General features: G+C 43.5%; 1 protein-coding gene across 2 annotated transcripts in view; it reads left to right on the top strand.

The window, feature by feature from the left end:
* LOC134345844 (dedicator of cytokinesis protein 2-like) overlaps nt 1–14,342 on the top strand; it is a 1,258,793-nt gene that overhangs the window by 991,740 nt on the left and 252,711 nt on the right. For both annotated transcript variants that reach the window (XM_063047144.1, XM_063047146.1), the window contains 3 exons: nt 3,944–4,022; nt 6,087–6,187; nt 9,621–9,679. In XM_063047144.1, coding sequence (XP_062903214.1) covers nt 3,944–4,022; nt 6,087–6,187; nt 9,621–9,679 — 239 coding nt within the window. The remainder of the gene's footprint in view (nt 1–3,943; nt 4,023–6,086; nt 6,188–9,620; nt 9,680–14,342) is intronic.

Raw genomic sequence — 14,342 nt, forward strand, 5'->3', positions numbered from 1 at the left:
AATCAGAGTCAGAATCAGGGCTGATATCATCAGCTTGTGTCATTAAATTTGTACAATGCAATATATAATATAGAAAAAATAAATAAACTAAATATAATAAAAAAATAAATAGAAGGTTTAAGTTCCTTGGGGTCAATATCACAAATGACCTGACTTGGACCAACCAAGCAGAGTCCACTGCCAAGAAGGCCCACCAGCACCTTTACTTCCTGAGAAAACTAAAGAAATTTGGCCTGTCCCCTAAAACCCTCACTAATTTTTATAGATGCACCGTAGAAAGCGTTCTTCTGGGGTGCATCACAGCCTGGTATGGAAGTTGTCCTGTCCAAGACTGAAAGAAGCTGCAGAAGATCGTGAACATGGCGCAGCACATCACACAAACCAATCTTCCATCCTTGGACTCACTTTACACCGCACGCTGTCGGAGCAGTGCTGCCAGGATAATCAAGGACACGACCTACCCAGCCAACGCACTTTTCGTCCCTCTTCCCTCCGGGAGAAGGCTCAGGAGTTTGAAGACTCGTACAGCCAGGTTTGGGAACAGCTTCTTTCCAACTGTGATAGGACTGCTGAACAAATCCTGACCCGGATCTGGGCCGTCCCCTCCAAATATCCGGACCTGCCTCTCAGTTTTTTTGCACTACGTTACTTTCCATTTTACTATTTATTTATGATTTATAATTTAATTTTTTAATATTTACTCATTTTTACTATTTTTAATATTTAATATTTGTAATCCAGGGAGTGGGAAGCACAGAATCAAATATCGCTGTGATGATTGTATGTTCTAGTACCAATTGTTTGGCAACAATAAAGTATAAATGGATTACAGTAATTATATATACAATATGTATCTGTGTGTATGTGTGTGTATGTATGTATACATAGTTTAAGTATGTAGTCCAAAAAGAGAAAAAAAGTAGTGAGGTAGTTTTCATGAGTTCAATGTCCAGTCAAAAATCTGATGGCAGACAGAAGAAGCTATTCCTGAATCATTGAGTGTGTGCGTTCAGGCTTTTGTACCTCCTCCCTGATGGTAGCAATGAGAAGAGGGCATGTATTGGGTGACGGAGGTCCTGAATAATGAATACTGCCTTTTTGAGGCATCTCCCTTGAAGATGTCCTGGATGTTGGGGAGTCCTGGATGCTGGGGAGGCTGGTGCCCATGATGGAGCTGACTGAGTTCACAGCTCTCTGCAGCTTATTTCAATCCTGTGTAGTGCCCCCATATCAGACAATGATGCAGCCTGTTGGAATGCTATCATGGTACACCTATAGACATTTGTGAGTGTTTTTGGTGACATACTAAATCTCCTAAATCTCCTGATGAAATATACCTGCTGTCTTGCCTTTTTTATAACTGCATCAATATGTTGGACCCAGGATAGATCCTCAGAGACGTTGACACCCAGGAACTTGCAATTGCTCACCCTTTCCATTTCTGATCCCTTGCTGAGGACTGATCTGACACTTTCTAAAGTCCACCGTCACTTATACTTATTCTAAACTATGAACTCAGCAATCTGCAACCTGTAATTTCCCTTTGAGCCTTACTTATTCATTATTATTATTATTATTATCTTTTTTGTATTTGCATAGTTTGTCGTCTTATGCACGTTGGTCAGCTGTCAGTCTTTGTGTGTAGTTTTTATTGATTCTTTTGTATTTCCTTGTTCTACTGTGAATGTCTGCATGTACATGAATCTCAAGGTTGTATATGGTGACATACAGTATATATACAATACTTCAATAATAAATTTACTTAGACATCTTTTCCAATCCAGGTACTAATTCAGAAGTCTTTTAAATGCTGTTATTGTATCCTCTTCAACCAGTATCTCTGGGAGATCGTTACATACACACACCACCCTCTGCATGAAGAAGTTGTCCCCATGTCCATTCTAAATTGTTGACATTTCACCTCAGGCTCGTGCCTTCTAATTTTCAGTTCCACTTCCCTCGCATAAGGACTATAGGCATTCACCCTATCTGTCATCTCATGAGATTGCTCCTTGTTCTCCTGCATCCCAAGGAATGAACTCTAGCCTGCCTAAACTCTCCTGATAACATAGTCCCTCAAGTCCCGGCAAAATGGAATTTTGAATTTTAAAAAACCTAGTTTCAGTAATGACAGACAGGATCACTATAAATCTTGGTTCACTGCAGACAGTTTACCACAGTTTCCCCAACCCCTGTCCTACCCAGCACATGTCCTTATCTTGTTCTGGTTCCATCTGCCATTCACCTCTACTCTAATAGTTCCCACATTCACCTCTTTTGACTTGGCAGACTCCAGCTCTGATAGCCCTCCGTATTCCTACTTATCCCTCTCCAGAAGCTGTCTCCAACCTTCATATATTTGGTATCAAAGACCACATCCACCCCAGGTATTCTTTCTCCTTCACTCTCCCATTGGGAAAAAGATACAAATGATTGCAAGCAAATACCACCAGGCTCAAGGGACAGCTTCTATCCCACTGTTATCTGACTCTTGAACTGACCTCTTGTATGATAAGATGAACTCTTGACCTCATAATCTATTTTGTTTTGATCTTGCATTTTATCGTTTACCTGCACTGCACTTTTTCAGCAGCTTTTGCACTTTGCATTGTTATCGTTTTACCTTATTCTAATTCATGTACAATATAATGATTTAATCCGAATGTACAGTATGCAAGATAAGCTTTTCACTATATCTTGGTACATGTGATAATATTAAACCAGTGCCAGCACTGATACATTCTTCTGCACACCTCCAAATCCTGACTTGCCAATAATGGGACCCCGATCACTAGTCCTCAAATTCTGACCTCTCTGACTCACGTAACTAGGGGTCACCAGCCCTCATGTCTCCTGCCCGCAAGAAACTCTGATCTCAGAATTTGCTGATAACTTTGTCATCTTGAACTTGCCAGTCCAAAATCTGTCTATGATGTCATAGATACTTGAACAGTGTAGGACCTTCAGCCCAAGATGCTGTGTCAGTCTAACCCTTCCCACGTAGCCCTCCTTTTCTCTTACATCCATGTACCTTTTCAAGTCTCTTCATTGTCCTTCGTCATGCAAGCATGTTGCTGGCCTTCTAACGCAGTGTGAGGAGTGGAGGTCTAGACTCTGGTCTGCTTTCTCATTTCTCCACTTCCCTTCCCTTGGCCCTACTGGGTTCCCCAATTCCCTTCTCTGTCTCCAAAACCATCCCGACATACCAAAAAAAAACATATGCTGCCAGAGAAAGTGATAGTTGTTGGTGCATTCATCATTATCATCATTATGTGCCATGTTTTACGACATAGGCGATCATGGTCCCATGACCATGATTATTCCTGGCAAATTTTCTACACAAGTGGTTTGCCATTGCCGCCTTCTGGGCAGTGTCAAGACAAGTAACCCCAGCCATTATCAATACCCTTCAGAGATTGTCTGCCTGACATCAGTGGTCACATAACCAGGACTTGTGATGTGTACCAGCTGCTCATACGACCATGGGAGCTAGCCATGCTCCCATGGCTTCACGTGACCCTGATCAGGGGGCTAAGCAGGTACTGCACCTTGCCCAAGGGTAACCTGCAGGCTAGCAGAGGGAAGAAGCACCTTACACCTCCCTTGTAGAGTCACATCTCCATCCCGCCACCCAAGTAAGCAAACTGAGACCAATATATCCAATGAAAGGCATGATATCCAGCACTTTACGCATTGCACAGGTGGGAGTCTGACCACAAGGCTCTGCACAATTGAATTGGAGCCTCCTCCGCTTTGTAATCTAGATCCCCTTCAGACAAAGGCACACAATTCCATTGTCCTTTTTGATTGCTTTTTGTTGGTCCTTGACGTGAATGATAAATCTTCCTTTTTGCTTCTTGTACCTACAGTCTATTTCTGGTGTTTGCTGCTGCTATTAATGTGGAGGGATGCCTTTGGTAATCATCTCTTGTCATCTCTGCAGGGTCTTCCTACGTGCTATCAACCAGTATGCGGAAACGTTGAACAAAATGTTTTTGAACAGTTCAAATTTTGAGCTGCAGGTAAGCTCGGATGCTTTCGCACTAGGGAGAGGGAATGTGTACACAGCAGCTCAGTAGGGAGTTTCACTCCTGCGCTCTACAATGTGCATGTGTGTGTCTACTTGCATGAGTATGTATGATTGTGCATGTATGCTTGTTTACATTATGCATATATGTTTGTCTTTGTATGTGCAGATTTACACATCTTAAACACATTTTGTGAATGCATTGTTGCTTATATGGCTGCTCTCTGTACAGGTGAGTGTACGGTGTGTGTGATATTGGTCCAAGAGCATGGCACACACATTATGCACGTGCTTCATGTGTGGTTTTGTAATCACGCTGTTTCTGAGTAGGTTATGTGTACGTGTGTCATTTATCAGGTGCATGTCATAGAGTCACGGACCACTACACCACAGACCCAGGGCCTGCAGCCCATCCAGTTATTCTGCCCAGTACCCTCAGCTTGCACTACAGCCCTCCACACCCTTCCCATCCAAACTTCTCTTACGTGTTGAAATCAAACCCGCATCCACCACTTCCACTGGCAGCTCGTTCCACACTCACACCACCCTCTGAGTGAAGAAGTTGCCCCTCATGTTCCCCTTAAACATTTCACCTGTCACCCCTCACCTATAAGCTCTAGCTCTAATCTCCCCAGCCTCAGTGGAAAAAGCTCACTTGCCTTTATGATGTCTCTACCCCTCATGATTTTGTATGGCTCTATCAAATCTCCCCTCAATCTACGACACCCTTATGCATGTTTATGAGTATCCTGTGTATTTGCATGTGTGTGTGTGTGTGGTTTCAGGCCAAGCATTCTCAGTGTGTGCATAGGTAATTGCTTTGTACCATAGGCCTCTAATGCCTGTAGCCCACATTTAGAATCAGAATCAGGTTTAGTATCACTAGCATATGTTGTGAAGTTGTTCCCATATTCCTACTCTGCTCAACGCCAAACTTAAAACGCTCATTCTGCCTCAGTAGTGGACCTTCCTGACTCAAAACCATCAGGCGAGAGAGAGTTGATCCATATTAAAGGCATGCACAACAAGCTTTTCACTGTCTTTTGGTACATATGACAATACTAAACTGATACTAGTACCCGTACTCTCTCCACATCTTGAACTCCTGACTCACTGATGATGGGACCCCAATCACTAGGTCCTTGCAGTCTGATCTTTCTGATCCATATGCCTAGGGGTTCACCAGTCCTCATCTCTCCTGCATGCAAGAAACTTTGATCCCCAAATTTCCTGATGGATTGCTCACCTGGAGTGCCACCAGCCCTTGTCCTTACTGGTTTGTCAGTCGGATATCTGTCCAAGGAAGCACATGACTGGCCCATCAGCCCACACGATGTTGTGTCAATTTAACGCTTTCCACCCACACAGCCCTCCAATTTTCTTAAGTCCATGCACCTATCGAAGAGTCGCCTAAATATACTTCGTCGTGCAAGCATGTCGCTGGCCTTTGAAGGCGGAGTGAGGACTGTAGGTCTAGACTCCAGTCTGCTTTCTCATCAGGTGAGGATGATCCTTTATCAGAAGTGCACAGTGTAGTCAAAAGAATGGCGGGGAAAAGGAGCTAGATGGCCCAGTGACCTTCGCCCTCACTATAACATCCACAGAACGCACAATGCTCTGGGGAATGGTTAAGCCATCATTGGTACTTGTCATCTATTTCCCAAACTCTACAACCCTCTGTAGCCTCTTGTGATCCTCTGCATTGGAGCCTCCATACCAACCAGACAAAAATGCTCTCCACTGTACATCTGTAGAAATTTGCACGAGTTTTATCAGTGACATACCATATCTTCTCAAACTCCTAATGAATTTGAGCCACTGGCATGCCTTCTTCATGGTTACATCAATGTGTTGGGCCCAGATTAAATCTCCAAAGATGTTGACGCCCAGGAACTTGGAACTGCTCACCACTGATCCCTTAATGAGAACTGTTGTGTGTTCTCCTGACTTCTCCTTCCTGATGTTCCCTCTGGATTTTCCCCCTGTATCCTCTGTATATCTGACACAAACAGTAATCATATTTCTGTATTATTTCCACCTGTTCTCTCTCTCCTTGCAGCTCTGGAACAATTACTTCCACCTCACAGTGGCCTTCCTTACCCAGGAATCGCTGCAGCTGGAAAACTTCTCAAATGCCAAGCGGACAGCCATCTTATGCAAGTAAGAAACTGTGGTTTTTCATTATCACTCTCCAAAGTCCAATGGAGAGGCAGACATGATCTCTGTGCTGATATTTGTGGTCTTAGTTCTTCACAACCAACTCTTTGAGATGTAATCACTGGCAGTGTGTTGGAGATACTTGAATATCTAGATCCATAAACATAGCGCAGGAATTTGGCAAGATTGAGTCAACTCTGCCTGTATTCTCTAAAGTTTAAACCATAAGACATAGGAGCAGAATAAGGCCCATTAAGTCTGCTCCACCATTTCATCATGGCTGATTTATTATCCCACTCAATCCCAATCTCTTGTCTTTCCTCTGTAATCTTTGATGCCCTGACTAATCAAGAACCTATCAACCTCTGCTTTCAATGTCCCCAATGATGTGGCCTCCGCAGCTATTCACAAATTCACCACTCCCGAACTAAAGAAGTTCCTCCTCATCTCCATTCTGAAGGGATGTCCTTCTATTTTGAGGTTCTCAGGATTTGTACAATGGGAGGAAATATCACTGAAACTTAAAAAAAAAAACTCTAAACTGGCTTTTAGGGTGGATGAGGAATTTTGCTTCCCTTGACTGAGGAATCTAGAGCTATGGCTTTTGGATTCAGAAGAAGGAGTAGAATGTTTCAGGTGGAGATAAGAGGCTGGTGAGCCTTTGAATTTCTGTGGTCCTGAGGACTCTGCAGGCTGATTCTAAAACATATCACCAGATTTCTGGATATTAAGGGTATTAGGGAGATAGCAAAAGGAATACAAAATTATGAGGAGCATCGACAGGTAAAAAGCATGCAGGCTTTTTCCTCTGAGGTTGGGTGAGACTACTGTTGCTGTAGATTGCTAAGCCTCTGGCGATGATCTTTGCATCATCAATGGGGATGGGAGAGGTTCCGAAGGATAAGAGGGTTGCAGATGTTGTACCATTATTCAAGAAAGGGAGTAGAGATAGCCCAGGAAATTATAGACCAGTAAGTCTCACTTCAATGGTTGGTAAGCTGATGGAGAAAATCCTGAGAGGCAGGATTTATGAACGTTTGGAGAGGCATAATATGATTAGGAATAGTCAGCATGGCTTTGTCAAAGGCAGGTCGTGCCTTACGAGCCTGATTGAATTTTTTTGAGGAGATGACTAAACACATTGATGAAGGTAGAGCAGTACTGTGTATGGATTTCAGCAAGGCATTTGACAAGGTACCCCATGCAAGGCTTATTGAGAAAGTAAGGGGGCATGGGATCCAAGGGAACATTGCTTTGTGGATCCAGAACTGGCTTGCCCACAGAAGGCAAAGAGTGGTTGTAGACAGGTCATATTCTGCATGGAGGTGGGTCACCAGTGGTGTGCCTCAGGGATCTGCTCTGGGACCCCTAATCTTTGTGATTTTCATAAATAACCTGAATGAGGAAGTGAATGAATGGGTTAGTAAATTTGCTGATGACACAAAGGTTGGAGGTGTTGTGGATAGTGTGGAGGGCTGTCAGAGGTTACAGTGGGATATTGATAGGATGCAAAACTGGGCTGAGAAGTGGCAGATGGAGTTCAACCCAGATAAGTGTGAGGTGGTTCATTCTGGTAGGTCAAATATGATGACAGAATATAGTATTAATGGTAAAATTCTTGGCAGTGTGGAAGATCAGAAGAACCTTGGAGTCCAAGTCCATAGGACACTCAAAGCTGCTGTGCAGGTTGACTCTGTGGTTAAGAAAGCATACGGTGCTTTGGCCTTCATCAATCGTAGGAATGAGTTTAGGAGCCCAGAGGTAATGTTGCAGCTATATTGGACCCTGATCAGACCCCACTTGGAGTACTGTGCTCAATTCTGGTCTCCTCACTATAGGAAGGATATGGAAACCACAGAAAGGGTGCAGAAGAGATTTACAAGGATGTTGCTTGGATTGGGGAGCATGCCTTATGAGAATAGGTTGAGTGAACTCGGCCTTTTTTCCTTGGAGCGATGGAGGATGAGAGATGACCTGATAGAGGTGTATAAGATGATGCGAGGCATTGATTGTGTGGATAATCAGAGGCTTTTTCCCAGGTCTGAAATGGCTGGTACAAGAGGGCACAGTTTTAAGGTGCTTGGAAGTAGGTACAGAGGAGATATCAGGGGTAAGTTTTTTATGCAGAGAGTGGTGAGTGTGGGGAATGGGCTGCTGGCAATGCTGGTGGAGACAGATACGATAGGGTCTTTTAAGAGGCTCCTGGATAGGTACTTGGAGCTTAGAAAAATAGAGGGCTATGGGCAACCCTAGGTAATTTCTAAAGTAAGTACATGTTCGGCACAGCATTGTGGGCTGAAGGGCCTGTATTGTGCTGTAGGTTTTCAATGTTCTATGTCCTAATCGCCCAGATTTGGAACATGACTGTCTGCAGATGGATCTGCACTGTAGAGATGGGACAGTCATCCACTGGTATCGGTTCTCCCAGGGGACTAATCTGCCCTTTCATCTGGACATAAGACTATTACATGATAAGACATGGCAGAATTAAGCCACTTGGCCCATCGAGTCTGCTGTGCCATTCCTGATTTATTATCCCTCTCAATCATATTCTTCTGCCTCCTCCCTGTAACCTTTGATACCCTACTAGTTAAGAGAGTGGTGAGCGCGTGGAATGGGCTGCTGGTGACAGTGGTGGACGTGGATATTATAGGGTCTTTTAAGAGACTCCTAGACAGGTACATGGAGCTCAGAAAAATAGAGGGCTATGGGTAACCCTAGGTAATTTCTAAGAGAAGGACATGTTTGGCAGAGCTTTGTGGGATGAAGGGCCTGTGTTCTGCTGTAGGTTTTCTATGTTTCTATGTAATCGTTCAATTTCAAGTTCAAGTTTATTGTCATCTGACTGTGAAACAATGTTCTTCTGGACCACAGTGCAACCACAATACATGTATCACACACAGCACATAAAACAAAATATTAGAACAAGAAAAATATAATTTAAAAATTAATGTGAAGGGCAGAGCACAAGTAAACAGTAAACAACTTACTGTGCTGGTAACAAGATCTTGGTGGTGGCAGGGTATTCATTAACGTTCTTGTTGCCATTTGCGCAATTTGTTTTTTTGCACGTGGGGACATTGATGTTTTTCTTTGAATGGTACTGCATGCATACTTTGATAATAAATATACCTTGAACTTGAACCTAGTCTAACAACCTGAGGGAAAGTGCTGTTACCCAGTCTGGCAGTTGTATTCCTGATGCTCTTGGACTTCCTTCCTGATGGTAGTGGGTCAAAGAGATTGTGGGATGGGTGGTGGGGATCCACGACCATGCTCTGTTATGCTAACCACTATGCTACTGTGGTAAGTGATTGGTGGGACCAGATGAGAATGGGATAATAGAAGGGTGCAATCAGCCAGGCAAGGAAGAGGTACAGGTGGTAAATGTTAAATGTTGCATAATGACTAACAGAGAGCTTCCGAAATTCTACAGGTACGGGGATATGAGAGGTGTAATTGGAGCAGCAATCCGAGAAATGTGGTACAAACTTGGTAAGACAAGGGCTTTATTTTTCCTTCTGATATTCTACCATCTCCTCCATCTGTTGAAGGGAATATTGGGAGAATAAAATGGGATTTCTGTAAATTTGGAAATTAATGTTACCAAGGACTCAGTGGGCTGAAGAGCATGCTTCTGCCCTATATCTGTCCATGACTGACTCTGAAGAATTCCTATCCAATAGGGTGCTTGGTAGCATAGAGATTAGTGTTCCTTCTTTCATTATGTGCTATGTTATATGCTTGCATGATTACCTTAGGGCAAGGTATAGCATTGGTTTAGCCACCACCCACCCCCCTGCCCAAATGGGGTCACATGAAGCCTTGGGAGCAGGTGGTGGATGGTCGTTTGATCAGCTCATGCATATCACAAGTCCTGGTTATGCAACCGCTGACGCCAGGCAGACAATCTCTGAAGAGTATTGATAATGGCTGGGGTCACCCATCTTGTGAAGACACTGCCCGGAGGAAGGCAATAGTAAACCACTTCTGGAAAAAAGTTTGTCAAAAATAAATCATGGTCTTGGAAAGATCATGATCGCCCACATCATATAATATGACCCATAACAAACAAACTAATTGATACATATCTGAGATCCAGTGTTAAGCTTTTACTTGTGTGCTAAACATGGCGATCATAAAAATTAGCTAGGTACTTTTAAAACGGACCTGAGGAGCAACATTTTCACACAGAGGGTGGTGAGTATACAGAACAAGCTTCCAGAAGAAGTGGTTGAAGCGGGTATCATTTAAGAAGCACTTGGATAGGTACACGGAGGGGCAGGGCCCAATGTAAGAAATTGGGAGTAGCTGGCTGAGTACCTTGGTCGGCATGGGCTAGTTGGGCCAAAGGGCCTGTATCCACGCTGTGTTACACAAAAACTCGATGCCTTTTTCGTGGTAGAGAAGAAAAAACAGAATTCAAAATATACTGTAGCAGCAACAGAGAAAGGGAAGTGCAAGTGGATAATTACAGAGAATGGGCCATAATGAGGTAGACAGGGAGATCAAGAATTCATCATTAGCGATATAAGATATCCAGTCTGATAACAGCAGGATAGAAGCTGTCCTTGAGCCTGCTTGTAAGTGCTTTCAAGCATTTTTTATCTACTGCTCAAAGAAGGGAGGGGGAGGAGAGAGGAACCAAGGTGGGCGGGGTCCTTGATTATATTGGTTGAGGCAATTTTCCTGAGGTAATTTGAAATATTGATGGAATTAGTGGAGGGGAGGCTGGTTTTGCATGATGAGCTGGGCTATGTGCACACTATCTGGCAGTCTTTGGCAGAGCAGTTGCCCTACTGAGCTGTGATGCGTCTTGGTAGGGCACTTTCTGTGGTGCAATTGTAAAAACGTGGGTCATTGCAGCCCCCGTTGGTGGAGTGACCAATGTCAGGGGTGCATTGGAGGCTGGAAGTAGATTAGCAGAAAGGTTGCTGCGAATGGAAGATGAGGCAAATGTTGCAACGTTTGTTTTACCATAGGGTGGTGCAGTCATATAATTGTCCATGTAATGCTATTACAGCATTAGCTGTTTCTGGGTTCAATTCCCGCAGCTATCCAGGAGAAGTTTGTATATCCTCCCTGTGACTGTGCGGTTTCTTCCGGGTGCTCCTGCACATAATTGAAACAGGACTTGGAATTGGTTTATTATTGTCACATGTACAGCGAAAGCTTGTCTTGCTCATATTAGCCAAATCATTACACAGGGCAAGTTAAATCAGTACCAATACAGAATAAAGTGTAACAGCAGGAGAGAAAGTGCAATGCAAGTACATAGGTGCAAGGACGTAACGAGGTGGACCTTGAGGTCAAGATTCCGTCTTACTGTACTAGGGAAGCGTTCAAGAATCTGATAACAGTGGGACAGAGGGTGTCCTTGAGCCTTGTGGTACATGCTTTCAGGCTTTTGTATCTACAGCTCGTTGGGAGGAGGGAGCAGCAACTCCTCCATCAGATCAAAGCTAAGTGCGTTGTCATTTTGTATGAGTATAGGAATGCACAGGTGCCAGGAAAAACTCGTATACTGTAGCATCATAGACACATAGCATCAGATACACAATGTGAACATACTGTAAATTATACACAGTAATGCAAGACGACACATTTAGTACAAAAACTGTCTTGTTATGTGGTGATATGGTCAAATCATCATGGTGTTTCTATACTGAGGTAGCAATTAGGATTGAGCAAGTTGGTTCAAGAACTGAACAGCTGAAGGGAAGTAGATGTTGTTGAACCTGGTGGTGTGAGATTTCAGACTTCTGTATCTCCTGCCTGATGGTAGCTGCAAGAAGATGGCATAGTCCATGATGGTGAGTATCTTTGATGACCAGTGTTACCTTCTTCAGGCAACACCTCATGTAGATGCAACCACTTGGGGGGAGGGACGCTCCCGTGAAGTATCGGTAAGACTAGATCAATCATAGATCTGGGTTGTTAGGTGTTTGTGCGCTGATCTGCACCACTGATCTTTCCTGGTCAGTGCATCTCCCTCCTTAACCAGAAGTACTGTAGCTGTCAAAGAAAGCTGCTCGCTACTGCTACTTGAAGATCCCCCACCCTCTGAGTCCTGTCATCTTCTTGTTGCTACCATCAAGCAGGAGGTACAGGAGCCTGAAATCCCACACCACCAGGTTCAAGAACAGTTACTTGCTTTCAACCATTTGGTTCTTGAATCACCAACCCTACCCTTGATCCTAACTCTCCTCCTGAATTACAATTTTTTAAAATCTCTCTTACCCAGTTCTGATGAAGGAACCCTAAGTTGAAACACTATCTATGTTCAAAGTTCAGCGTTCAAAGTAAATTTATTATCCAGGTACATATATGCCACCATACACAATCCTGCGATTCATTTTCTTGTGGGCATACTCAATAAATCGGTGTAATAATAATCATAACAGAATCAATGAGAGACCGCACCAACTTGGGTGATCAACCAGAGTGCAAAAGACAACAAACTGTGCAAAATGAAATAAGAAAGAAAGAATCATAATAGATAAATAAACAATAAATATTGAGAATGTGACATGAAGGGTCCTTGAAAGCAAGTGCATAGGTTGTGGGAACAGTTCAGTAATAGGGTGAGTGACATTATCCCCTCTGGTTCAAGAGCCTGATGGTTGAGGGGTAATAACTGTTCCTGAACCTGGCGGTGTGAGTCCTGATGCCCCTGTACCTCCTTCCTGATGGCAGCAATGAGAAGAGAGCAGGTCCTGGGTGGTGGGGATCTCTGATGATAGATGCTGTTTTCCTGTGACAGTGTTTCATGTGGATGTGTCCAATGGTTGGGAGGGCTTTACTCATGACGGACTGGGCCGTATACACTTTCTGTAGGGTTTTGCATTCAAGGGCTTTGGTGTTTGCACACCAGGCCGTGACGCAGCCTGTCAATATACTCTCCGCCACACATCCGTAGAAGTTGGTCAACGTTTTAGGTGTCGTGCCAAATCTCCGCAAACTCCTCAGTAGAAGCGCTGCCGTACTTTCTTCATAATTGCACTTAGGTGCTGGGCCCAGGACAGGTCCTCCAAAATAACAACACCGAGGAATTTAAAGTTGCTGTCCCTCTCCTCGTCTGAACGTACGATGAGGACTGGCTCGTGGACTGCTTCTCCTGAAGTAAATCATCAGCCGCTTCGTTCCCTCTCTGCAGATACTGACAGACCTACTGAGAGCTTTCAACATTTTCTGTTTCCTTATTTCAGATATCTAGCGTCTCTAGTATATATTTCTTTGAAGTTCCTCACAAAAGCCCTGTTTTGTAGGATTCTTTTTTAAAGTGGCTTACTGCTGTGTTGCATGCCCCAGTGTACAGACGTATGACTCATAAAGTCACAAACAGCTGGGAAGTTTGATAACGTTCATGGCACAGCAGAGTGGAAAAGTCATTCACTGGCCTATTCCCACTTGACTCTTAGATACAAAGACACTGCGTTGTGCTTCTGAAACAGCATGTCCAGCATGAATACATCTGTTGTTACCCAAGCATCAGCCTTGTCTTAGGAGGTGGATGAAACTACATTTTCTTTTCAAAGAAAAAAATAATCCTGGAAAGTGCAGATAAGAAATCTAAATGAAAATAGAGTACAGAAAATAAATGGGCTGTAAGTGGAAATAAAGGGAGTCTTAATATTCTGGGGTTGTGTAAAAGACAGGCCATTAATGGCACTAACTTCTACATTAAAAAATAATAAACATCATTCATTTTACACCTGCAAAAAGCTCACAGCTTGTTTCTGTAAGGACAGATGGTTCATTTTCTTTTGAAATTCATTTGTATGCAACTAAGAATGCTGAAACAATAATTTGCTGTAGTCATGATCTGGGTTGTAAAACTTTGCAAGGAGGGTGGTGAAGGAGTTAGTGGAAGAGAAGTTTTTTTTTGAAGATCATTGTCTGTCCCTGGCTGCCTTCTGTCTCCTCATCTCAATTAACTTGGTGCAGCCTTGCTGAAATCTTCAAGAATGCCAGGCAGAAAAGTTCAAGTCCTGCAGAACTCGTTCTGTCAAAGAGACTTCTGGACTCGGTCAGAGTTCTGATGGAAGTGCCTCGGCCTGAAACATTGGCTCTTTGTTCTGCTGCAGACATATTACCTGACCTGCTGAGTGCCTCCTGTGAGATAGAGTGCACAGAAGACTTACAAGGATTCAAAGGC

The sequence above is a fragment of the Mobula hypostoma genome, chromosome 4 (genome assembly GCF_963921235.1).
Source record: "Mobula hypostoma chromosome 4, sMobHyp1.1, whole genome shotgun sequence".
Classification (NCBI taxonomy): domain Eukaryota; kingdom Metazoa; phylum Chordata; class Chondrichthyes; order Myliobatiformes; family Myliobatidae; genus Mobula; species Mobula hypostoma.